Source organism: Sphaerodactylus townsendi, linkage group LG17, assembly GCF_021028975.2.
Source record: "Sphaerodactylus townsendi isolate TG3544 linkage group LG17, MPM_Stown_v2.3, whole genome shotgun sequence".
In the NCBI taxonomy this organism is placed as follows: domain Eukaryota; kingdom Metazoa; phylum Chordata; class Lepidosauria; order Squamata; family Sphaerodactylidae; genus Sphaerodactylus; species Sphaerodactylus townsendi.
The window spans coordinates 23,815,092-23,838,592 of NC_059441.1; the positions used below are offsets into that span (position 1 = coordinate 23,815,092).

At 48.0% G+C, this 23,501-nt stretch overlaps 1 protein-coding gene across 2 annotated transcripts in view; it reads right to left on the minus strand.

Annotated features, from left to right (window-relative positions):
- Nucleotides 1-18,922: 18,922 nt before the first annotated feature.
- Nucleotides 18,923-23,501, minus strand: part of MFGE8 (milk fat globule EGF and factor V/VIII domain containing) — a 36,761-nt gene continuing 32,182 nt past the window's right edge. For both annotated transcript variants that reach the window (XM_048481889.1, XM_048481888.1), the window contains exons 9-10: nt 21,749-21,904; nt 18,923-20,479 (exon numbers count right to left, since the gene is read on the minus strand). In XM_048481889.1, coding sequence (XP_048337846.1) covers nt 20,336-20,479; nt 21,749-21,904 — 300 coding nt within the window. In that variant the 3' untranslated portion in view covers nt 18,923-20,335. The remainder of the gene's footprint in view (nt 20,480-21,748; nt 21,905-23,501) is intronic.

Here is a 23,501-nt window from a genome sequence, read left to right on the forward strand (position 1 = left end):
CATCTTTCAAGAAGAAGAAAAAGAGGAGGAGTTTGGATTTATACCCCCCCCCTTTCCCTCCTGTAAGGAAACTCAAAGGAGCTAACAATCTCCTTTCCCTCCCCCTCCCCTACAACAAATACCATGTGAGGTGGGTGGGACTGAGAGACCTCCAAAGAACTGTAACTAGCCCAAGGTCGCCCAGCTGGCGTGTGTTGGAGTGCACAAGCTAATCTAGTTCCCCAGACAAGCCTCCACAGCTCAAGTGGCAGAGCGGGGAATCCAACCCAGTTCTCCAGATTAGAGTGCGCCTGCTCTTAACCACTATGCCACTCTGTTCTCAAAGACTGTTTTTTTCAGGAAGGTAACAAATGGAAAAGATTATCTTCTCTGCCGACTATATTGTGTCATGAGAATGTTGGGACCAATTGGAAAAGGGGCCCTTTGGAAAAATCATTCAGAGGGGTTGGTTATCATCTGTATGCTGACAGTGCTCAGTTCAGACAATGCTCAGTTCAGAGGGGTTGGTTATCATCTGTATGCTGACAATGCTCATATCCTGGACCTTGCCACTTCCTCTCTACACAAATAGGTTTTCCAAAGATATTCCAAAAAAGGTTTCCAGTTTTCTAAAACATTGTCCAAACTATTGTCTCTTAATAGTGTCGTCATTTCCAATTTCCCTTGATATTCCACATGACTTCAGAGGCATGGCCAAATATTTGTTCTTACTTCCTGACCCTAAGCTGCATCATGCACCAACTCTAGCTAGGTGCAGAGGTGGGATCCAGCAGGTTCTCACCAGTTCCCGAGAGTGGGTTACTAATTATTTGTGTGTGCCAAGAGGGGGTTACTAATTGGGTTCACTTTTCCGTTAGAAATTCCATTAGGTCCAAAAGTCATAAAGTCCTGTTGTTTCCTATGTGGCTGGTTAGCGAAGGTAGAAAACGGGATAATTCTCCCTGTTGGGCTGTTTTAAAAACATGTTTTAGAAATATGGTAAAGTTCCTTGTTTAAGGAAAGTATCCTTCTTTTGATTTCTAGAAACAAAATTAAGTATTTGAAAGTATTACGTATTTGACAGGCAGTCAATTAGAGGAGAAGTAGTTGTTTCTGTTGGCAGGAGACGATAGGACTTGCTATAATGAGTTTAAATTATGGACAGAAAGATACCAGCTGGAAATTAGGAACTTTTTTTTACAGTAAGAGTTTTTTACAGTAACAGAGAAATTATTAATGCCCCTCCTCCGGAATGCCTGGCCACACCCCCGTCTCCGCCCCCCCCCAGTCCCATTGGCACTACGCCACTGTTTGAATCCCACCACCATGAGAACCTGTTACTAAAATTTTTGGATCCCACCACTGGCTAGGTACAATATCTTACCTTCTGCTGGGAGTCAAAAGAGAGGTACCAGTATTCCGCATCATGAAAGACTTTGTGTATGCAGGTTAAACAGTGAGGAATCTATACACCATGTTCTGTTCCACTGCCCTTTATATGAGGCAGCTAGATTAAAGCTTCTGCTACTCCTCTTGGTCAGTTCTGAAGGCTGGACTGATCAACAAAAGACAATGTTTCTTCTGAACAATATTCTGGGTGCGGCTTTGGAGCCAATAGTATAGTTTCTTAGTATAGTTATAAGTAAGATCTCTTAATCAATTTTTGCCTGGCAACTGTAAACTTATGTTTGGTTACTGTAGCATGTGTGTTCTCTTTTATTTGAATGGATGCCATTGAAGGTTCTTGACTTGACTTGAATAGTGTCGTCAGCTTTGCCATTTGTGAGTATTCCGTAACTTCCAGAATCCCGTCCTCTTTGATTGGTATCTTATTCTCTCTGCATTTTTTGCTGCAGTGGTCATAGACATAAACAAAGTTCTGTGTTGTTTAGGAAAGTCCTCTCCCGCAACTGCGATATTGTTCATTACTCTAGCCAGAATATATACCGGATGTTTTTCTCCCACCCACTAACTGGTTTGCTAACAAGCCTGCAGTGAATACCTGATTGAGATCTCATCGGCGCCTAGACAGCCTCAGGTTGCTATGGTGGCTGTTTCTGGGAAGGCTGGCTGTTCCTTACAAGCCATCCTGGCAGAACTCCATGGGGAAGGTGAGCGTGCTTATACACAGAGGTTGGGACACAGAGGGTGCAGCAGTGTACTGTAAGAGCAACTGTACTCTAATCTGGAGGAACTGGGTTTGATTCCTGCTCTGTTGCTTGAGCTGTGGAGGCTTATCTGGGGAATTCAGATGAGCCTGTGCACTCCAACACACGCCAGCTGGGTGACCTTGGGCTAGTCACAGTTCTTCAGAGCTCACTCAGCCCCAACTATCTCACAGCATGTTTGTTGTGGGGGGCAGGGGGAGGAAAAGGAGATCGTTAGCCCCTCTGAGAGAAAGGGGGTATAAATCCAAATTATTATTCTTCTTCTCAACGGGGTACAATACCAGAGATAGCCTTCCCTCTCTAAACCCCCTCTCTCCCAGACATCACCCTGAAAGTTCCAGATATTTCCCAACTGTAAGGAATTCCATAGAAGCAGAAATAAAAGGCTCTTTGGTGGAAAAGACCGTTTATTCAGACATCTTAGAAAGCTCAAGTACACGCAGTGGCAGGAATGACCCTTCCCGCCAGAAGCACAGGTTATAACTCTATTCATCCCATCCCCCTTCCTGCTTCCCATGGGAACGGAGACCTCATCTCCCGCGCAGAGATCGGCCCGGGCTGTGGAATGCACTCAAGGTTACTTTACCATCAACACCATTGAAACCTTTACACTCTGCCTCCCTTAAAGAAGACCCTTTCCCCCCAGGTTTATGCGGAAAGGCGCGGTGGAAAGCAGAAATAAGGGTGGGGGCGTCAATATTTTCGGAATAAACCCATTGATTATACCCAGAGGAATATCCCACCCAAGAGACTAAATATTGCAAGCGTTTGCGATTAAAGCGAGAGTCCAGGATGGCGTCAATTTCCGTAGTGCTTGCTTGGCCCATTACCAATAATAGTTTGGTGGGGGGCCTCTCCGGCCGGGTCGTGCCAGGCATCGGAAGCGGGGAGCCTCCTTGAGCAAGCTGGAATGGAAGACAGGATGAATGTTAGCTAAAGAGAGTTAAACCATGGCAAATCCATAATCGGGCAGTGACATCGTATTAATCACTTTAAGTAATCTAGAAAAGGTCCCACGAATCTTTTTGCCAAAGTTTGGAAAATTTATGCACGATCTCTACTTAGATTTTTGGTAGACAAAATACACCCAAAGCGCCTACACCGCGCAGAGGGAAATCGGCGGTGTTTATCCAGGCTTGCAGCTTTTTGGGAGTCCTTAGCCTGTTGTAAAAGGCATGGTCTGGACCGATTTCCACCCTCGGCTAGGGATAGAAATCCATTGTTGAAACTCTGATAGGGTCCAAAGCTATGTCCGCTGAGGTAACCTTGTGTAGCACCCATGGGAAGGAGCTGACTCAGACACAATTTCAAAGGGGGTTTTCTTTGTACTGCACTATGAACCGCATTGTTATAGGTATTCCATAAACGGAATGGAAGCTTCCGCCTCTAATTGGTTCCCTGGTGGTAGTTGGTGTAACAAGCGTAAATAGTGCTCTAGAAGGTTCTGTTAGTTCTCTCCGTCTTCACCGCTTTCACTTTGAACAGCGGTAGGGGCGGCGATCGCCGGGGCTGACCCCAACAACCCCAAAAGCGCCTTCCAGAACTTTGGGAAATGAATTGGGGGCCTTGGTTCGGAGACCACACCTTAACGGGGAAGTGAATGTGAGACGGGTTAGAAACATGTTGGAATGAACAGCCGTGCCAACTTAGGAGGCCGGAAGAGGGATGGGAAGCTACACGGAATAAAATGGGCTTGTTTAGAAAATAGAGTCCACCACCACCCACAAAACGCGTGTTGCCACAAGGACTTTCGGGCAAACCGTCGTAATAGTAAAATCCATGGAGATGCACTTCCCAAGGGCGGGAGGCCACCGGGAGAGGGTTCAACAGCCCATGGGGCTTTCCGGAATGGTTTTGGCTTCTGCACAAAACCGAGCAACCTTTAATATACGCCTCAATGTCCCTTGCGCATTGCTGGCGCCACCAGAACTGGACCGGGCGGGCCAAATGCAGAAGAGTTTTCAAGAGCCAGCCAAAATGTCCAGCTACCGGGCCCGGGCATGCGTGGCAGGCTTAAGAACCTGCTTGGAGGGGCATCGTACCAGCATTCCCACCTCCGCCATGAACTCCATTCTCCAAACGCAATGGTGGGAGTCACTTTCCTCCGGGCTGGGAGGCTTCGGTGCAGCCCACGCCTCGGGCCTCGAGTCTCCCGCAGGAAAGGAGCAGACGACGACTAGGAATGGGCGGATTGGAGGAGGGGTGGGCGATTTGAGATCGGGTGACAGCCATGGCCCCAGCTGGGAGGGAGAGAACAGTGCGTGGAATGTCTCCGTGAGGCAGCTCCACCCCCCCCTCTCCCGGGTAGAGCCGAGAGGCCCGCGTCAAGCCAGTTTCATTAGTTTTCCCGAGGGAAAAAATGGACTGTAAAAGAGAAGCGAGAAAAGAAATCGGCCCAACGGAGTTATTTATGCGGACATTTTGAGGGGGGGGTGGAAAGAGGCGGCCAGGTTTCTTTGTGGTGGATCCGACCCAAACCTAGAAAGGGGTGCTTTAGCCCCCTCCAACCAGCGAGTGGCGCCAGAGTGGAGAGTGCTACTTTTGATGGCCTTGCAGTCTCCTTTTACATCCCCTACAGTCCAGTTAGGTTCCAGCACCAGAGAATTTCTTAGATAAAATAAGCACACGGAACCAGCTCTCTACCATCTTTATTTTCTTTCTTTCTTGCAACAGGGCTGCCCCAAGGTGCTTTGTCCGAGAGAGCATCCACGTGAACCACAAACGGGAGATCTGGGTCAGGGTGCTTTAGGATAGGTTCGATTGGTAAAAGCAGACTTTAAGAGTTGAAAGGCGCTGTTTGACACTCTTCAGACCAGGAAAGGGGGGCTCCGGGCTTGGCCGAAAGTGGATCTTTTACCCTTAGTGCGTAAAGAGGTCTGTGAGAGGGAGAGTCAGTTCAGTGAATAGGTGGGGTATAAAGTCCACGATAGAAATTAGCAAAACCAAGAAAAGATTGGAGTTCTTTGCTTGGTTGGTGGGGGGCAGACCATTGGAGGGACCGCTGATCAATTTTAGCAGGGATCCATTTTCAAGCCCTCGAGGCGAGATCCGGTAACCCAAATAGTCAATGGAGGTCTGGTGAAAAACAGCATTTGGAGAGTTTGGCAAAGAGAGAGATTGTCGAGGCAAAGCGTTTTAATACCTCCCGAACCAATGTTTCCATGCTCTTCTATATGGTTTGTAGAATAAATTAAAAGCACGTCATCTAAGTATACCACAACTCCACTTGGTACAATGAAATCATAGGAGAACTTAGATTTGATAAAGGGCCATACAAAGCCCCGGGGGGCCCCCACTCCTAACCCGAATGCGCATTACCAAGTAATTCAAACTGTCCAAACTTTGTGTTAAACGCAGTCAAGTGTTCATAGCCTTCAATGCAATTCTGGACCCTGTAGTAAGCTTCTCCTCAAGTCCAATTTAGTAGTAAAATCATAGCCCTTTGCCCAGTGCATCCTAAAGGGTCCTTGATCAAAGGCAAAGGATATTTAAATTGGACAGGGAGACTGCATTGAGACCTCGATAATCTGTGCAAAGCCCGTAAAGACCCATCTTTTCTTTACAAACAAAGCGGGAGCGAAGCGTGTGTGTGTTTCTGGTAGCTCCGCCCATTATGAACCCGCTGAAGCGAGGTTCTTGTCCAAGAAGGCACGAAGTTTCCTTCCTCCTCATTGGGACTCATACGGTAGAATTCTACCTTTGGGCAGTTGCTAAGCCCCTGGTTTGTATAACGATTTTGCAGTCCAGTTGTCTCTATAGGGGTGGCAACTGATTGCATTCTCTTACTCCTGAAAAACTCTGGCTAGATCATGAGTTACGCCGGTGGGATGCCAATAGAATCGGGAGCAATCGCTGATGGAAAGCCAGGGAGGGTGTGTCAGGAGAAGTTGGGTTTTCCACCCAATTCATTAATGTTCACACGCAGGGAGGGTCCAGTGAATTCTAAGATCCGTTCTTTCCAAATGAACTTTGGTTCATGTAACAATAACTCATGGCATGCCCAAAACTATGGAGTGTTTGGCCACTGGCTTCAAAATAAAAGCTAATTTTGCTCCCAATGGTCCGGCGCAACGGGAGGAGAACCCGGTTCGTGTTTTGAACTGGGCCGGTCCTTCGTTCCCGAGGGGCTGCCAGTCCATTTGGGTGAATGGTGTATGGGCTTAGCCAGGGGAATTTGGTCCAGACCTAGCTCCTCTGCCACCTGGGGGGGCGCGAGATTAAGCAATGGGAGCAGCCAGAATCTACAAGGGCAGAGGCTATAATGCGAGAATTATGTTTAAGCGGGGTTGGCCAGAAGCGGCTTGGACAGTAATGGGAGCGCTGCCTTCCACTCACGCAGCGTCAGGGAGTCAGGACCCATGTCCATGGGGGGCTGAAGAAAGGCAAACAGAAGCTGCTTCCCCCTCCTCTGGGTATACGCCTTCGATGACCGCCATGTAGATGAGCTCCGTCGGGGCGGCCCCTGACTTCGCACGTGGTGGCTTGGCAGATGGGGTGCGCGTGAAAGCTGGAGCGCCGTTGGTTTTACTGTTTCTTGGACAGTTGGCGGCTAGATGACCTGAGGGTCCTCCCCGCGGTACAGTGACACGCAATCCCAGTCGGCGGCCAGTGCCTCAGAGGAGGTGGACTCGGTGGGAGGCGGCTGGAGAAAAAAAAAAAACTTGTCTTGGCGGGTAGAGCGCAGTGAGCGGAGGCTTCGGAAGCGAGTGGCGGACCTCCCGGCACGGCGATATTCCTTAATGAGGCGCCACCTGGGATCCCATAACTGGACCCAACTTCAGCAATAGTGCTGGAGGAACCCGAGATTAAAAACACCGTTTCCACGCGAGCTTACCCGTCAGCAACAGCATCAGCGAGAAGTATTCGCATTTCATGCGTTCAGGCCACTCAGGAGGGAGTCGAGCAGCCGCCGCACGTAAAATTCACGGGCAAATTCTGCAAGCGGTCGGTTTGCCCTGCTGGATAGTTTTGATGGTGCTGGGATAGCCTCATTTTCGGCGCCCGGATCTTGGAAGCGCGCTCTTAAAGGGCTTGGAGGAATCTGCAGGGCACCGTCGGCGGGAGTCTTCATCTTGCAAATCCAAAAGAGTCACAAAACCAGCCGGCTTGCTGCCCCATCCAGGACTGAGCCGGTAATGTCCACGCATTTTTTCGCGCTCAGACCGGTATAAATCATCATAGTCCTCCATGTGGGCATCGAGTTTGCAAAATGAAGCGGTAGGGAAGTTTGGAAGCCGGGGTCCCCATCAAAGCGGGCAGGTATCGTCGGGGCCTATAGTAACCCCTTTCCATGGCTCTTGGCGCCCGGCAGGGGCGGCGGTTGCACGGAGGTTGAAGAGCAGGTTGGGGCGGGCAGCCGGTTGCACAGGGGGGGCCGGAATCGGGGGTGGAATCCCAATGCCGGTGCCGCTGGCGTTTTGGGTGGCAGGACCTGTGCAACAGCTGTTGCTCCTCTGGCCGGCCAGTATTAGTAACAGCATAGACTCCCGACTTAGGAGCTTCCTGGTCTGCTGCCTCCTCAGTTCCCCTCTCCAATGCAGCCAGCTCTCTCTCCTCCTTACGGGTCAATGCATCCCTGGAGCGCATGCAGAGCTGCTTTTCCTCGTTCCAATTCTAGCCAGTTCGTCCCGTTTAATAGCTGCAGTGAGCTCTCACTTTATGCGTGTGCAAAGGCCTGAACGCTTTCAGGCCGTTGCCGCTGTAAATCCAGTCTGGAGTGCTCCAGGACCCATTATCATGGACTGGACAGATTCTGCGCATATTGCCGTTGGAGGCTAGCATCTTTTGGCACGGTCCAACCTTTCGAAGTTGGACTTCTTTCGCGTTGCTGTTCCCGGGTCCCTCCTGCAGGTTTTCGCGCTCTTGCTGCAACTGTGCCCGTTCACTCCTCCCATAGCTGGCGTTCCACGGTTCCCATGCTTCTTGGGCATCTCGCAGTCGCCCCACTTCCTCATCCCAGTTCTCTCTCGATGGGAGAGGGAACAGATCCGGCTGGGAATGCAGGCTTTCTTCGGACTCTTCGTCGTCTGGAAGCGAGACATCGGAGACACCGTAGCCACCGGTGGCTCCCCGGGGCACCTCAGGTGCGGCCGCTGGCCCGGGATCAGGGGGGTCCGATCGGAAGACGGTACGGATACCCCTCCCAATTCCAGGTTTAGTCCCAGTGTCTTTCGGACGGGCCCCAGTGCTGTGCCACGGTGGGTCTTTGGGAGCATCACCAAAATACGAGTCCAGGAATCGTTCAATGGACTCCTGGGTTGCCGCATGAAAGGTGGTCAGGCCCGTCTCCTCCATGACAGGTTGCATCTGAGGTTTGTAATCCACACGAAAACGGGTACAGATCCGATCCACAGGCGCTCGATCCATAGACAGCGCCCCAAACGACTCATGTAAGTCCCCATGGTCGCCGTCACGTCCCTCGTTCCAACGGAGTAAAGGGAGACTCGTGCTGATACGAGGACGGGAAAGAGTCACCAGCGAGGCCCGTTCTCCCGCCGGTTCCTCCAGATCCAGAAGGGAAAGGTCGGAGCCCTCTTTGGGGGCTACCGCACCTTCCGCAGCAACATTCAACCTCTCCATGCCGAGACACCAGAGGTCCACTGCACTAGGAATATAGATGAATTAGGATTCCTGCCACAATGTAAGGAATTCCATAGAAGCAGAAATAAAAGGCTCTTTGGTGGAAAAGACCGTTTATTCAGACATCTTAGAAAGCTCAAGTACACGCAGTGGCAGGAATGACCCTTCCCGCCAGAAGCACAGGTTATAACTCTATTCATCCCATCCCCCTTCCTGCTTCCCATGGGAACGGAGACCTCATCTCCCGCGCAGAGATCGGCCCGGGCTGTGGAATGCACTCAAGGTTACTTTACCATCAACACCATTGAAACCTTTACAACACCATTGAAACCTTGGAGATGTCACCCTGGCATGTGTTGATTTTGAATGGCTTCTCCATTCACCGTTTCCCCATGTCCCACCCTCCGAAGAACAGGTTGGTTTCTGTTTGCCTCTCTTTTGTGCTGCGTGGTCCCCCTTCCCCCTCGCCCTCGCTCAACCTCCCTTCTAATCTCAGTCATGCTTCTAGGAAGTGGTGTCCTTGGCAGCTTTTCTGTGGTGGGTACAACATTTCCACAACCAGACGCAAAATCACCTGCTCCATTGTTTCAGGTCAAAGGAAAAAGCTGCTGGCTGTTTTGCATCTGGTGGCGAGGCAGGAGGGCCCCTGGGAGGCACTAGGAATGTGTTGAGGTCCACACAGTTTCCAGCCAAAATGATGCAGAAGATTGAGGTCAGCTGCTTCCAAGAGGCACAACATTCTCTGGCACCGATTGGCTGAATTGCCGTCGTGTCACAGAGGTGCAGGGTAGGTGGCCGTTGCAATTGGCTGAGATGCTATGATACTAGAGAAGGACAGGAAGGAAGAAAGGAACACAGGCCCTTTCCCCACTCACCGTTGGCTGCGCGCTAATCTCGCCGAGTAGCGCGGGGTCCACCTGCACTCCCCACTACAGGGGCGGCAACAACGCAGCCGCCCTGACTCTGCTGCTTTTGTGCCCCCTCAGCGCGGGTCATTCTGGCACTGCTCAAAACAGCGCCTTTCGATGACCCCATGCGGAGCACGAGGCAGTGGGGAAGCCCGGGAACACGACCCTCGCGCTAAAAAGGTCCTGGACCAGACGAAACCGACGTCATTTTAAAAGTGGGGAAACGGCCACAGAAAAGCAGCCCCTGTTGCTTGTGCTGAACAGGTGTGGTGGGCATGCCAGCCTCCAGGTGAGATATGGGGAGGCCCTAGTTACATTTCATCTCCAGACATCAAAGGTCTGTTCTCCTGGAGATGACATTGCAGAAGAAGAAGAAAAACAATCCTTTAAAATCATCAGATAACACGCTAGCATTCCTATACTGCCCCCCTACCTAAAAAAATGTGAAATGACTAACCATGTTATTTATCTGTTTTATTCAACTTCTACGCCCCCCTTCCCCTCCCAGGGAAGGTTTTGACTAGCTCTGTTGTTGTTGTAGTTGCAAATGTTTGTAAATTGTGGTACAGGTTAAAAATTAGAATTGAATTATAGGAGACAAGAATATGGACTATTTTCTGAAAGACTATAAATCCTTTGGGGACTAATTATTGAAAACATACAAAACAGAGAAACAACAGCAGGATTCGAGGCTTAAATGAAAACAGCATTTTGGATTGAGAAAACTTCATAAGAAGGACTAAAAGTGAGAAAAATGTAGATATTAATTATAAGCACAGAGTTAGAATTATGCTTGGATCCTTAGTGAGGTAGCTGGAAGTCACCGTATATATGTGTAGGTGTTTGTGTATGTGGTTGTTGTTTTTTTCCTTTTCATTTAGTAGTAGTATTATGGAGGGGGAGGAACTAGATTGGGATTTCTTCTTTACCTTTCTATGTATGTGTTATTTGGATATGTAAAATAAATCAAAATTCTCTAGGAAAAAAAGTAGCATTGAAGCGACCGATACAGCCTTCCTGTAAAGTGGAACCATTTTTACCACACTTGGTTGAGAACCTCATCCTGCAGGAGTCATGCCAGGCTGTTCAGGATGCCTGTAGATGACTGAGAGACCTGACAATGGCAAAAAGCAAAACAATGGCAAAAAGGAGGCAAAAAGGCCTTAGTACTGCCCTTTCCTGGCAATGGGTTGCCCTCATCCCTGCTTAATTGCCAAGTTCCTGGGCTTGCAGTCGTGAGACAATCGATACCTGTGTCCGGTCGCCAAGCGGGTCACTCTGACCGTTCACTCGCGTCTTATTCAAAACTGGCATTTTGCTTGCACTGAAAGAGAAGTCAGGATTTGCACTGAAAGAGAAGTCAGGCCGGCAGCCTCTAGAAATCCCTACCCTCTGATGCGTGGGGACTCTTTGCAGCCGGAGTAGCTGCAAGAACGAGCCCTGATCTGCCCAGTAAACCAGTTCAGCCCCCTTCACTATGACTGCGATTGGATCTCAAGAAGAAGAAGAGTTAGGATTTATATCCCTCCTGTCTTTCCTGTAAGGAGACTCAAAGGAGCTTACAGGAGCAGCAGTGGCGTAGTGGTTAAGAGCAACTGTACTCTAATCTGGAGGAACTGGGTTTGATTCCCCAGTTCCTCCAGATTAGCAGAGTGGGGAATTCAACCCGGTTCTCCAGATTAGAGTGCACACTGGCTCTTGTGGGAAAGAGCCACGGTTCAGTGGCGGAATATTAATTCAGCATGCAGAAGACACCAGGTTCAATCTCCAGCGTTTCCCGTTCAAAGGACCAATCAGTGTTGTGAGGGGGGACAGTCCGCCAACCTGAGGAGACAAGCCTGATCCTTGATGTATAAGGCAATCACATGGGTGCATGGGTGACTTGCGGGCAGGTTGCCAACCTCCAGTGCATGGCTGGAGATCTCCAACTATTACAATTGATCTCCAGGCAATAGACATCAATTCAGTTGGAGAAAATGGCCACTTTGAAGGATGGAATCTATGGAATTATATTCCACAGAAGTCCTTCCCCCCAAATGCCACCCATAAAATCCCCAGGTATTTCCCAAGCTCGAATTGACAAACCAAACCCTGCAGATTAGAGTTGTCAGCCTTTCAGTGGTAGCCGGAGATCTCTACAACTGATCTCCAGTCGACAGAGATCAAATCACCTGTAGAAAATGGCTGCTTTGGACTTTATGGCATTGTTCCGTGCTGAAGTCCCTCCCATCCCCGAAACCCACCCTTCTCATGCTCCACCCCCAAAATCTCCAGGTGTTTCCCAACCTGGAGCTGATGACCCTGCTTGCAGGGATTACTTCACTTCTACCTGTGTTCCCATTCCCACACTATTTCCTATACAGTGGCGTAGTGGTTAAGAGCAGGTGCACTCTAATCTGGAGAACTGGGTTGGATTCCCCGCTCTGCCACTTGAGCTGTGGAGGCTTGTCTGGGGAACTAGATTAGCTTGTGAACTCCCAACACAGACCAGCTGGGCGACCTTGGGCTAGTCACAGTTCTTTGGAGCTCTCTCAGTCCCACCCACCTCACAGGGTGTTTGTTGTAGGGGAGGGGGAGGGAAAGGAGATTGTGAGCTCCTTTGAGTCTCCTTACAGGAGGGAAAGGGGGGTATAAATCCAACCCCCCCCCTCCTCCCCCTTATTTTAACAAAGGGAGACCTTGGTCTTAAAGGGTGGGGAAATATGAGGCTGATTGTCCTGGGTCCCAAAGGCCTTTGACAAGCAGCACTCTCGAAATCCCAACCTTAGCGTTTTCCTTCCAAGGTGGTAACACCCCTCATTCACCTCATAAGCCCCAGAAGATATTTCAGTGCTTTGGGATTTTCTCACACTCTTTTTAGGAGGCTGTTGATTTCACCAGAGGAATGTCCCTTTCCCTTTAGCCTGCAGATTGAAGGGAAACGCAACCCGTGAAATGCCTTCCTCCTCTTTCCCTCAGGCTTGGCTGACGACTCCGCTTAAAAGTGTGGGGTGATAAGGTCACCACCCCAACTCAACAGCAACCAGGATCCCAGAAACTTCAGACACCCAAAACGTGCTATATTTTTGTACATAGTCCATTTTTGGAGACAGAAAACGTTTTATACAAAGTAGCGTTAAATGGAATCAGACCATTGGTCTAATATGGTCAGTATTTTTTTCCAGCTGAAATGGTTATTTTAATAATTTTTTTTCATTTTTTATTTTTATAGATAGATATTAACAAAACAGAGAAAAGAAACTATGACCAAATGGTAGATACAGGTAGTTCTAAAAACTAAAAGACAAGGCCATGTTATATATATTACATAACAATGTCACTTTGGGGGGATTGGAGTAGTCATTTTATTGTTAACTTGGTATTTTCTTCATTTTTAATATGTTATAGATAGTCATTAACAAAGTAGAGAAGAGAATCCATGATCAAATCTTAGGCCCCTTCCGCACATGCAGAATAATGCACTTTCAATCCACTTTCAATCCACTTTGAAGCTGTGCAGAATAGCAAAATCCACTTGCAAACAATTGCGAAAGTTGACAAAAAGTGCATTATTTTGCATGTGTGGAATACAGTTAGTTACAGTTTGTCCTAAAGACTGAGACAAAACCGTGTTATGCATATTATATAACAATTTAAAATATTACCAATAATAACTGTACTTAATGGCATTCCAATAATCCAAAATAAATAAAAACACTTCTATTATAACTTTCTAAGGGTATTTCTTCCAAAAAAACACACAAATATTCTCATCTTTCATGACAGGATTAAACATTTATCTGTTTCTCTTCTAAGCTTCTCAAACTAACAGATCAAGTTGAATGACATTGTATATACATCATTTCCACCATGTCCTTCTCTTTTCATTGTTATCCTTATTTTTTAAATACATATTACTTATTTAATTATTGCATCATAGAGCAGCATAGGCAAGCATAAGATAAATAGCTACAAGATAAAATGTTTTAAAATTGTGAATATATATTATGCAGCCTTATCCAATGGGCCAGGCAAACAGAGACGCCCTGGCGGCATGGAAAGCCTTAAACTGCCAAAAAGCCTCCCCGCCCCCCCGGGAAGCCCAAATTGGGGGGGGGGGAGGAGGAGGGAGGAGGAGGAGGAAAGAAGAAAAAGAAGAAAGAAGAGTTGGTTTTTATATTCCACGTTTCTCTCCTATAAGGAGTTTCAAAGGGGTTTACAAACTCCTTCCCTTCCTCTCCCCACAACAGGCACCTTGTGAGGTAGATAGGCTTAGAGAGTTCAGAGAAAACTGTGACTGGTCCAAGGCTTCATGCAGAGAAATGAGGAAACAAATCCAGTTCACCGGATCAGAGTCCATTGCTTATGTGGTGGAGTGGGGAACCAAACCTGGTTTTCCAGATTAGCATCTGCCACTTTAATCACTACTACACCATGCTGGGGAAGTACCACTTTCCAGCTTTCCATTCCCCCAGCCCTCTTCTGTACTAGCCAGGAATTTCCTGGTTGTGGGAGAGAAGGATGCCCACCTCAAATCATTTCCTGAACAGCTGTCTTCCAGTCCCGGGGCAGACTGATAGGACTGCAGACACACGGTTTGTCTCTGCACCGTGACCTACCACCCGAGGAGGCTTCAATCAATTTCCTGTCTGTGCATCCTGGAAACATCATCTGTTCCTGCTCCCTAGAAAACATTTCAGAAGGATACTTGGCAGTGCGAGGCAACCGTGCCAGGAACAGCTTGCTATTTGACCCCTTTCGCTGCAGACTCCGTTGCCTGGAGTACATCAAAGTCTCTACAGACCTCTGAACTCCCTTGATAATAACAAGCCCATAGGTTTAGAATCATGCCTGAACTGGGGGCACAGCACGGGGCTATCACAACACTGTATATTGTGTTGCTTCACCGAGTGTTGTGATTAAGAGTGGCTGACTAATATGGAGAACTGGGCTTGATCCCCTGCTCCTCCACATGAGTGGCAGACTCTAAATTAGTGAATCAGGTTCGATTCCCAGCTCTTCCACAGGAAGCTTGCTGGGTGACCTGGGGCCGGCACAGTTCTTTCCGAACTCCGTTCGTTTCCACCCGTTTCACAAGCTGTCTGCTTGAAAACAGCCACTTTGGAAAGTGGACTATATGGCATCTGACCCCACTGAAGTCTCTCGTCTCCCCAAACCCCGGCCTCCTTAGGCTCCACCCCTAAAATCCCCTGGTATTTCCAATCCCAGAGCTGGCAACACTAACTGAGCTCATCATGGATCTTTTATGACATCTGGCAGTCTTAGTAGACCACAAATTGAACATGAGTCAGCAGTGTGATGTGGCAGCCAAGAAAGCCAGTGCAATTTTGGACTGTATCAATAGGAGTATAGTGTCTAGATCAGGGGATGTAATTGTTCCTTTCTATTCTACACTGGTTAGACCTCACCTGGAATATTGCGTACAGTTCTGGGCTCCGCAATTCAAGAAGGACATTGACAAGCTGGAACGCATCCAGAGGAGGGCAACCAAAATGGGAAAAGGTCTGGAATCCATGCCCTACGAAGACTTAGACAGTGGTGGGATCCAAAAATTTTAGTAACAGGTTCCCATGGTGGTGGGATTCAAACAGTGGCGTAGCGCCAGTGGGGGATGGGCGGGGCATGACGGGGGCGTGACCAGGCATTCCGGAGGCGGGGCATTGCTGGGCGGGGCTGTGGCAAGGACGCAGCCGTTGCGCCAGTCCTTGGGCGGGAAACGAATTCACGCAGGCGCAGGCTGCCATGCACGCGGGTGCACCTCCTGCTACACTGCTGCAAGTTCTGCACACTACTGCTGAGAAGTGGCAGAGGGGCGTAACTAAGGCAAAAATCACGTGGCAAAATCACCCATTAGTAACCCCCTCTCGGCACACACAAATAATTAGTAACCTACTCTCGGGAACCTGTGAGAACCTGCTGGATCCCACCTCTGCTTAGGGAGCTGGATATGTTTAGTTTGGTGAAGAGAAAGTTAAGAAGTGACATGATAGCCATGTTTAGATATTTGAAGGGATGTCGTGTTGGTGAGGGATCAAGTTTGTTTTCTGCTGCTCCAGAGAGTAGGACCAGGAGTAATGGGTTCACGGTGAAGGAAAAGAGATTCCACCTAAACATTAGGAAGAACTTCCTGACAGTAAGGGCTGTTCGACAGTGGAATGCACTACCTCAGAGTCTCCTTCTTTGGAGGTTTTGAAAGAGAGGCTGGATGGCCATCTGTCAGGAGTGCTTTGATTGTGTGTTGCTGCATTGCTGGGGGGTCAGACTTGGTGGCCCTTGGGGTCTCTCCCAACTCTATGATTCTATGTGCAGTTTGCATCCAAGGCCACTCACCACATTCATGCTTAGGACAAGATTTTGACCTAGGCAGTTCACACCTTGGTTTCGTAACTGTTGCTTGTCACTGTACTGCCGCCTGCTTCACATATCTGATGAAACAAGTTGTCCGGTTTTTAAAACGTACAGTGTGCTCTGACTCCAGGGAGTTTCCTGCCTCTGAGCTCTTGGGGGAATGGACGTGTGAACATGAATATTGCATGAATTTACAAGTCTTGCGAACGGGTCAGTGGAAAGCCAGTCAGTTCGAGTGTTTTCTTTCCAAAAACCTGTAATTGGGTCTTGCTTATAACAGGGAGAGGATTAGTAAGGTGATTGGGTGGGGCTCTGCCAACTGGCAGGGTTTCCCCCCACCCCACCCCTTTCATTATATCCATGCCTGTCTCGGACAGTCGCCAGGCCTGAAGAGTTTACAAGAAGCTCCAGGCCAATTAGGAGTTGATCCATTCCCCCGCTGGGGCCGGCACCTCAAACCTCTGATTGTTCAGCAGCTGCAGTTGAGCTTTGCTTTGGGGGCCAGGGTTTGTCTGCCATAACATTTTCCCATACGGAGGGATGAGACTCTCACTCCCAGACAACCCCTGAATTGGATCCAAATGAAAGCAATCTCAGGGCATGGCTGAATAACAGACCATATAGGCTGTTTGATTGCTCCAAAAAGGAGTGAAAACACACCCAGGCTCCCTTTTTTAAATTAAAAAGAAAACCCTCTCCTGAAATGGCTCTGCAACCGCCCCCCAAACCGACTTTGATTCTCCTGGCTCCTGACCCAATCCATCTCTGAAGCCAGTGGCCTGCTTTATTAAGAAGGGCTGAAGAATTTAAGCAGTCCTTCGGAGGAGTTTCTGCTTCAAAAGAATTCCAGGCAGGACCCACTGAAGTGGAAAGCCAGATTTAAGCTTCGTCGCATGACTTACAGCCAAGCGCCTGATGCCAGAGAATCTGCGACCGGAACCCCAGACGTGTAATTGAATTGCAAAGGGGTGGAGGGGGATAAAGACCAGGACCCCAGGGAAGAGGTTTAACTCTTTCCCCCCCATGCAGTTTCCTTGATTGGAATTATCACTCTCCACGGCTTTAAGGCCTGAGCGAGAAAAAGACAGGCGTTGATCACTGGCGTTTATCTGCCTATTTTCCCTCTTGGAAAGCAGGGTTAAATCCCTTCATCTCTGGAGTCACAGCCCTGATTCATAGGATTAATAGACCCGGGTTGGGAAATACCTGGACATTTGGGGGTGGAGCTGGAAGAAGGGGGAGGGACTTCAATGGGGTATAATGCCACTGAAGCCACCTTCCCATCCCAGCATTTTTTCTGCTGCTTGGAGAACTGTTGTAATCCCAAGGGATCTCTAGCCATCACCTGGAAGTTCACAACCCTACTCCTAGGAACACTCACCTAGGGGCTCTTTACTGAGCAGTGGGCTTGCAGTGGGGTCTCCTCACATTTCTCTGCTTACACATGAGGAGGCACTCCTTGCCACACAGTCTGTCTGCTGAACTCTCCAGAGCCTCCGCTTCTCATGGTTCTCTTAACTCCGTCCCATCAACTCAGCCTTAAAGGCACAGATCTCATCACACCCAGTAGTACAAAGTTTGCTGGCTTTGTAAAAGCTTTCAAATTACTGTAATATTGATATTTCTGTTATTGCAATTATATTTATATTTCAGCCTCTTTCCAGAAATAATACCCCCCCCCAATGAAAAAAATAAAGCAATTCCCTGGACCACATGCTGCTGAAGAAGGGGACCAACTCTTAGAGCTGATATTCTCTCCCCGCCCCACCATAGACACACACATACACTTCCTGCCAGTGATGCATCTGTCAGAGGGACATCTGTCAGAGGAACATTGACCCCAGGCATTCCCTATTGGATCACGTGGGGGTGCCCGGCAGACTACAGCAGGCTGCTGGAGCAGGTTTTGCCACGGGAGCCATTTTTCCCCAGTACACCTCTGCTTCCTGCCACTGCTGCAGGAGAACAGAGAGGCTTGTTTGAAAATAAAGACTTGTTTGAAATAACATTTTAAAAAACTCTCCAGACCATGGGGAGGGTGGAAATAGAGCAGGGGAAGTGGGGTGGAGCCAAAAAGAGACTCTGCTCGTGCTGTTTCTTGGAAAAACCAACTCTCTGTTGTTATATCCAGACAGCAATATCTCAATATGAGCATCTAGAGAAGTAGGAAGGAGCCAGCAACATGGAAGGGAGGATGAAAGGGAAGGCAATGGACCGCAATGTGTGGGTATGGGAAGGTGGAGCTAGATATGTTAGCCGTGGTAAGACGTCTGGGGCAAAGCCATGCTCACTGGTAGCAAAGCAAATTAAAAGTTACACTAGAAGTGGTCTCGCTTGCCGCAGAGAGAATGGAAAGTGAAAGTGGAGCTCAAGGAAATACATCCTTACAAGAAATCGTGCTACAATGAATGTTCAGCCCTATTGGGCAGCAGGCACCTTTTGCATAACCCGGCCCGAAACTCCTTTGGAAGCAAAATCTTGAAACTAAATCCAAGCACCACCGAGCCAGATACTGCTGCATCTTGAGCACATTTGGGACTGATCAAAAAAGCAGATCAATACGTAGCTGAAGAAAAATTGCATTCCCATCTCTCCAAATCAGCAAATCAAAAGGAGTTGAAAGCCCCAGGGCCATTTGAGTATGCAAATTGGCACCCTTCATTTCCCAGTGGATTTTATCTGCACATCCTCTGCCACCCCCTATTTTCCTCTTCTTCTTACAGCTGGGCTGCTGTTATACACCCCCACATCTGGATCACACTGCAGAGCAAGAAACCACTTTCCGCTGCCCCTTGCATCCTTGTTCTCCCAGAAACCAGGCCTCTCTGGGGTTAAATGTGCGGAAAGAGACATCAGAAAAGCACAGCCCGCCAGGCGTTTTTATTGATGCAGAGTTTATGACTGCTGCCCCCTGCTGGGAAGTCACAGTTACCACAGTTGTTGGGTTTTTCCTTGGACTTTAATTTTTGTCATTGTTCAAGTTAATTGCTTACAGAGCTAACACAGTTTTGGTTAGGTTGGCTGACTGCAAGATGTGTCATCCCGTTCCATACGCTCCCCACCCCCACCCACCCTCTACCACAGGGACACTTCACAAGCACTCTTCTTGTCCAAAATAGTCCTCCTTTCCCAACTCTGTCATCACAAAGTCCTGTTTCTTCAGCACGCTCCATCCAGTGCCAGGGGTACCAAACCGTGAAACCCTCCGGACAGATGCTGTGGCAAGAAGCAAAGCACTGTGGGTACAAGAAGCATCCCTGGTTTTGGATGGCAAGTGGATTAGGGCCACTCCCAAGTCAGGCATCTTCAGAAATCTTATCTTGGAGAAAGGAGATTAACAGCAGGACTATGGCCCCTATCCGCCCATGCAGAATAATGCACTTTCAATCCACTTTCAATGCACTTTGCAGCCAAATTTTACTGTGTAGAATAGTAAAATCCACTTGCAAACAATTGTGAAAATTGATTGCAAGTGCATTATTCTGCATGTGCAGAAGAGGCCTATGTGTATCCCAACAAGCACAGGATGGGGCACTAGGCAAAGGATTCAGTTGTCATTGTGAAAAGGCAAGTTTCTAGGTCTTGGGAAGTAAACATAAGCTTGAAAGCGGGCATGCAAAAGCTGGGGAAATCTCATGAGGGAAAACAAAAATCTGTACAGCTTCTTGCTTCTACCCCGATTATAAAAGCAGAATAAATTATGTAAAACTATGCAAATCGGCTTCAATAGCAAAAGGGTACGGACGGCAAAATTTGTGCACAGAGTGCATACCGATCCATTTGCATCTTAGGTTGCACCTTGACTACAAACATGTGCTAATTTTATACTGGTTTAAGCCACGTGGCTTCCTTTAAAGGCTCCTGGGGGCTGCAGTTCTGAAGAGTGTGCCGAGACCTCGCCACTCGGGAGCCCTGACTTCCACTCCCAGAACTACGGTTCCCCAAATTCCTCGGGATGAAGGAATGACAATTGCACAGAGCAGCTCTTAAAATGTGTTGCTGAAGACCCCCAGAAAGCCAGGGGACCATGGTGAGGCAGTGTTAGAGACACACACCCCTCGCACACGCACACACATAAAAGAGCCTGGGTCATCACATCAGGTTTGCAAACAGGTGCAAAACCAGGAAGGTCTGGAAGAAAAGGAAACTTAGAAAACTTTTGGGTTCCAGCAGCTGCTGGCCAGGCAATGCTCCCAACGCCCCAGGTCCTGAAGTGACACGAGATTTGAATCGACCTTCCCTGGGGCATGACGTGGCAAAGCAGACGCAGCAATGAAAAGTGTGCAGGTCCAGAGAAAGGACAAGGAAACTCAGGTGGGTTCTTCACTCCATAGTTCCTCACCCAGAGAGGGTTTACTCGTCACACCCCAGCAGCTCCACCCGCAACGTGATGCGGTTGTGCCACGATTCAGGGAGGATGCGCACAAAGCGGGTGTGCAAGGGCACGTCGAATACGTTCTTCTTGTGCGAGTAGTTGTCAGAGTTACCTTCAAATATCTGTTGGGGGGAGAAAAAGAGGCGGCGCTGTTGGAAATGGCGTGGCAAAAAAGCAGACCTACTCTACAGGGGCGTGATTTTGAGGGGCTGGAATGCCTTTTAACAATGAAAATTAACACAAAGCAGAGATTACAGATGACAGAGAGTTATCCATCCAGAACATTTTTAACCAGCCCTTTATCAAAAAAGTTTAGGGTGGCATAAATAGCTCTCCTTGCCCCCATTATAACCCTGTGACATAGGTCTGGCCATAAGGACAAGGCTGGCCCAAAGTTAATCACTGAACTTTGACGAAGAAGAATAGTTTGGATTTATACTCCGCTTTCCTCTACCTTTCAGGAGTGTCAAAGAGGCTTACAAACTCCTTCCCTTCCCTTTCCCACAACAGACATCTTATGAGGTAAGGGGGCTGAGAAAGTTCTAAGAGAACTGTGTCACATTTTGTGTGAAGAAACATGGAAACAAACCCAATTCACCAGATTCAAGTCCACACTCTTGTGTAGGAGTGGGGAACAAAATATGGTTCTCCAGATTCGAGTACACCTTTCTTAACCACTCCGCCATGCTTGTTCAGCAGGGATCCGAACTCAGACCTCACAACTGTTGGCCAATATTCGGATTTATATACAATCTCGCACCCAACCCTGCTACCTCAGCTTGAAAAAGGTCTTGGTGGAAACTGTTTGGAATGAAACACCAGAGAGCTAAAGCAGACGGTCGACCTCTCCGTTCGGCAGAGGCGAATTTACTGGTGGTCCCTTGTCCCTCCATGATGCGGCTGGCCTCTACCCAGGCCAGGGCTTTTATGGCCCTGGCCCCTGCCTGGTGGAACGCCCTTCCTCCATCTGTTAGGGTCCTACGGGACCTCGGGGAGTTCCGCAGGGCCTGTAAAACTGAGCTGTTCCACTGGGCCTTTGGTGAGGCTGGCCGCTGAGTCCGCCCTTCTTTGTTGCTCTTTACAGCTTTGTCATCTGCTGACTATCGGCCAGTCTCCTCCTGGGGAGTTTATACCAGACATCATCTACTTATTTTAATTGTGGAAGATCACTGCTGCTAGTGTTTTAATGTTTAATTTATTTATTGTTTTAATTGAAACTATTTGATGTATTTAAATGTTGATTGTTTTGTAAAATTGTCTATTAAATTATCTATTAAATTGAATTAATAATAATAATAATAATAATAATAATAATAATTATTATTATTATTATTATTATTATTATTATTATTATTATTATTATTATTTGGAAAAGGCTTTTTCACATGTACCTTTGTGCTATTTGTTCTGCTGTCCCTATACAGCGTCCAGGAGTTTCCGTCACTGCTGGAGGCCACCTTGTAGGAAGCCACATACTGGATATGCCCAAAGTCACGAGCCCCTTGCGTGATGACTCCGGTCACCCGTTTCTCTTTCTTAAGGTCGATCTGCAGGAGAAAAGAAGAATGGGAGCTTCAATTGTACATGGCAGACAGGGACTGGAAATGCAGACGATACCACCTCACCTGTATTGGATAATCTCACAGAGATTATACCTTTACTTTACAAGCAGAGTGCACGGAGGCTGGAGCCCTGGAAAGCATCTCCCAAACATGCGTGTGAGCTTTGGCACAAAGAAAAGTCAGAGTCATTTGTAGTTTCTAATCTAATTAAATAAAAGTTCCTATTAGTGAACTCCATTCTGGATAGAAAGGTAAATAGATAGGTTCACTAATCTAATCTCTTTGAATGGGGATGGATGCACTCAGCATCCATCCTCTCTACTCACATGGTGCTGTGGAAGGTTAGAGAGCAAGAAGGAGGGAGAGAGAGAGAGCCGGAAGGAAGTACCTGAGAGTATCAGTCTAACATCAAAGGGATAGTGCCAGCATGGTAAAGGTGTCAATCCCTAGGTCTAGCATCTATCTTACTAGCATCTAGCATCTGGCTTACTAGTAAAAACCCCTCTGTGGTTGAGGCAGAGGGAAACTGGAGCCCTAGGCAAACTGGAGCCCTGGGACAAAACCTGAGTTTGGCGCCCCCCCCCCCCCCCCCATGGGCGGCTACCCTCCCCCACCACGACCAAACAATGATTTTTTGCACCAGCTCACAAAACACCTCCCACCCCCAGCAAAACATGCATGGCTGTCTCCCCACCAACTCTCTTTCCTAATTTTGTCCTCACACCAACCCTATGAGGTAGGTTATTGGCCTGAGAAACAGCTCCAAACCAGTGCAAGTGGGTATTAAGCATGTAAATCTCTCACAAATCACCCCCAGCAAAACATTTACCAAACAAATGTCAGCATCATCTCTCACAAAACACCTCCAGTGGAATCCACCCCCAAACAGCATCACTTTCAATATTTAAGTTGGGGATCTCACATTCTCCCTTTGTCCATGCCAAAGGGAGTGGATTTAAAAGGAGAATCTGGGGAAATCTGCAGGGTGCCTGCTGCAATTGTTAAGCTAACAGCACCAAAATTTCAGAGTAACTTTATGAGACTCTCCTGATGATACCACCCAGGTTTGGTGAAGTTTGGTTCAGGGGGTCCAAAGTTATGGACCCTCAAAGGTATAGCCCGCATTTCCTATTAGTTCCCATTGGAAACAATGGGGGATGGGGCACCCCTTTTGAGAGTCCATAACTTTGGATCCCCTGAACCAAACTTCACCTAACTTGGTTGGTATCATCAGGAGCGTCCCCTGAAAAATTCCTGAAAATTTGGTGCTGCTAGCCTAAAAACTGCACCCCCTGCAGGCCAAAAACTGAAAAAACACTAAAAAATACAAAAAGCACACAAATGAACCTGAAATTTTTGCGCCTTTCCACTAGGTAAATACGCCACTGGGTTGAGGCAGGAAACAGCATAAAGTCATTCTCTTCCAACAACCTGGAAGTCTATTACCCTAAAATGCTAGCTGCCCTGGTCTCTGAGAGGTGATCAGAGGATGGGTCAAACATTTATAGTTTTTGACTAGCATTCTTCATGTAATGGCAATTGGTATTTTTGCTGTAAATTTTTTGCACATGTTTTAGGAACT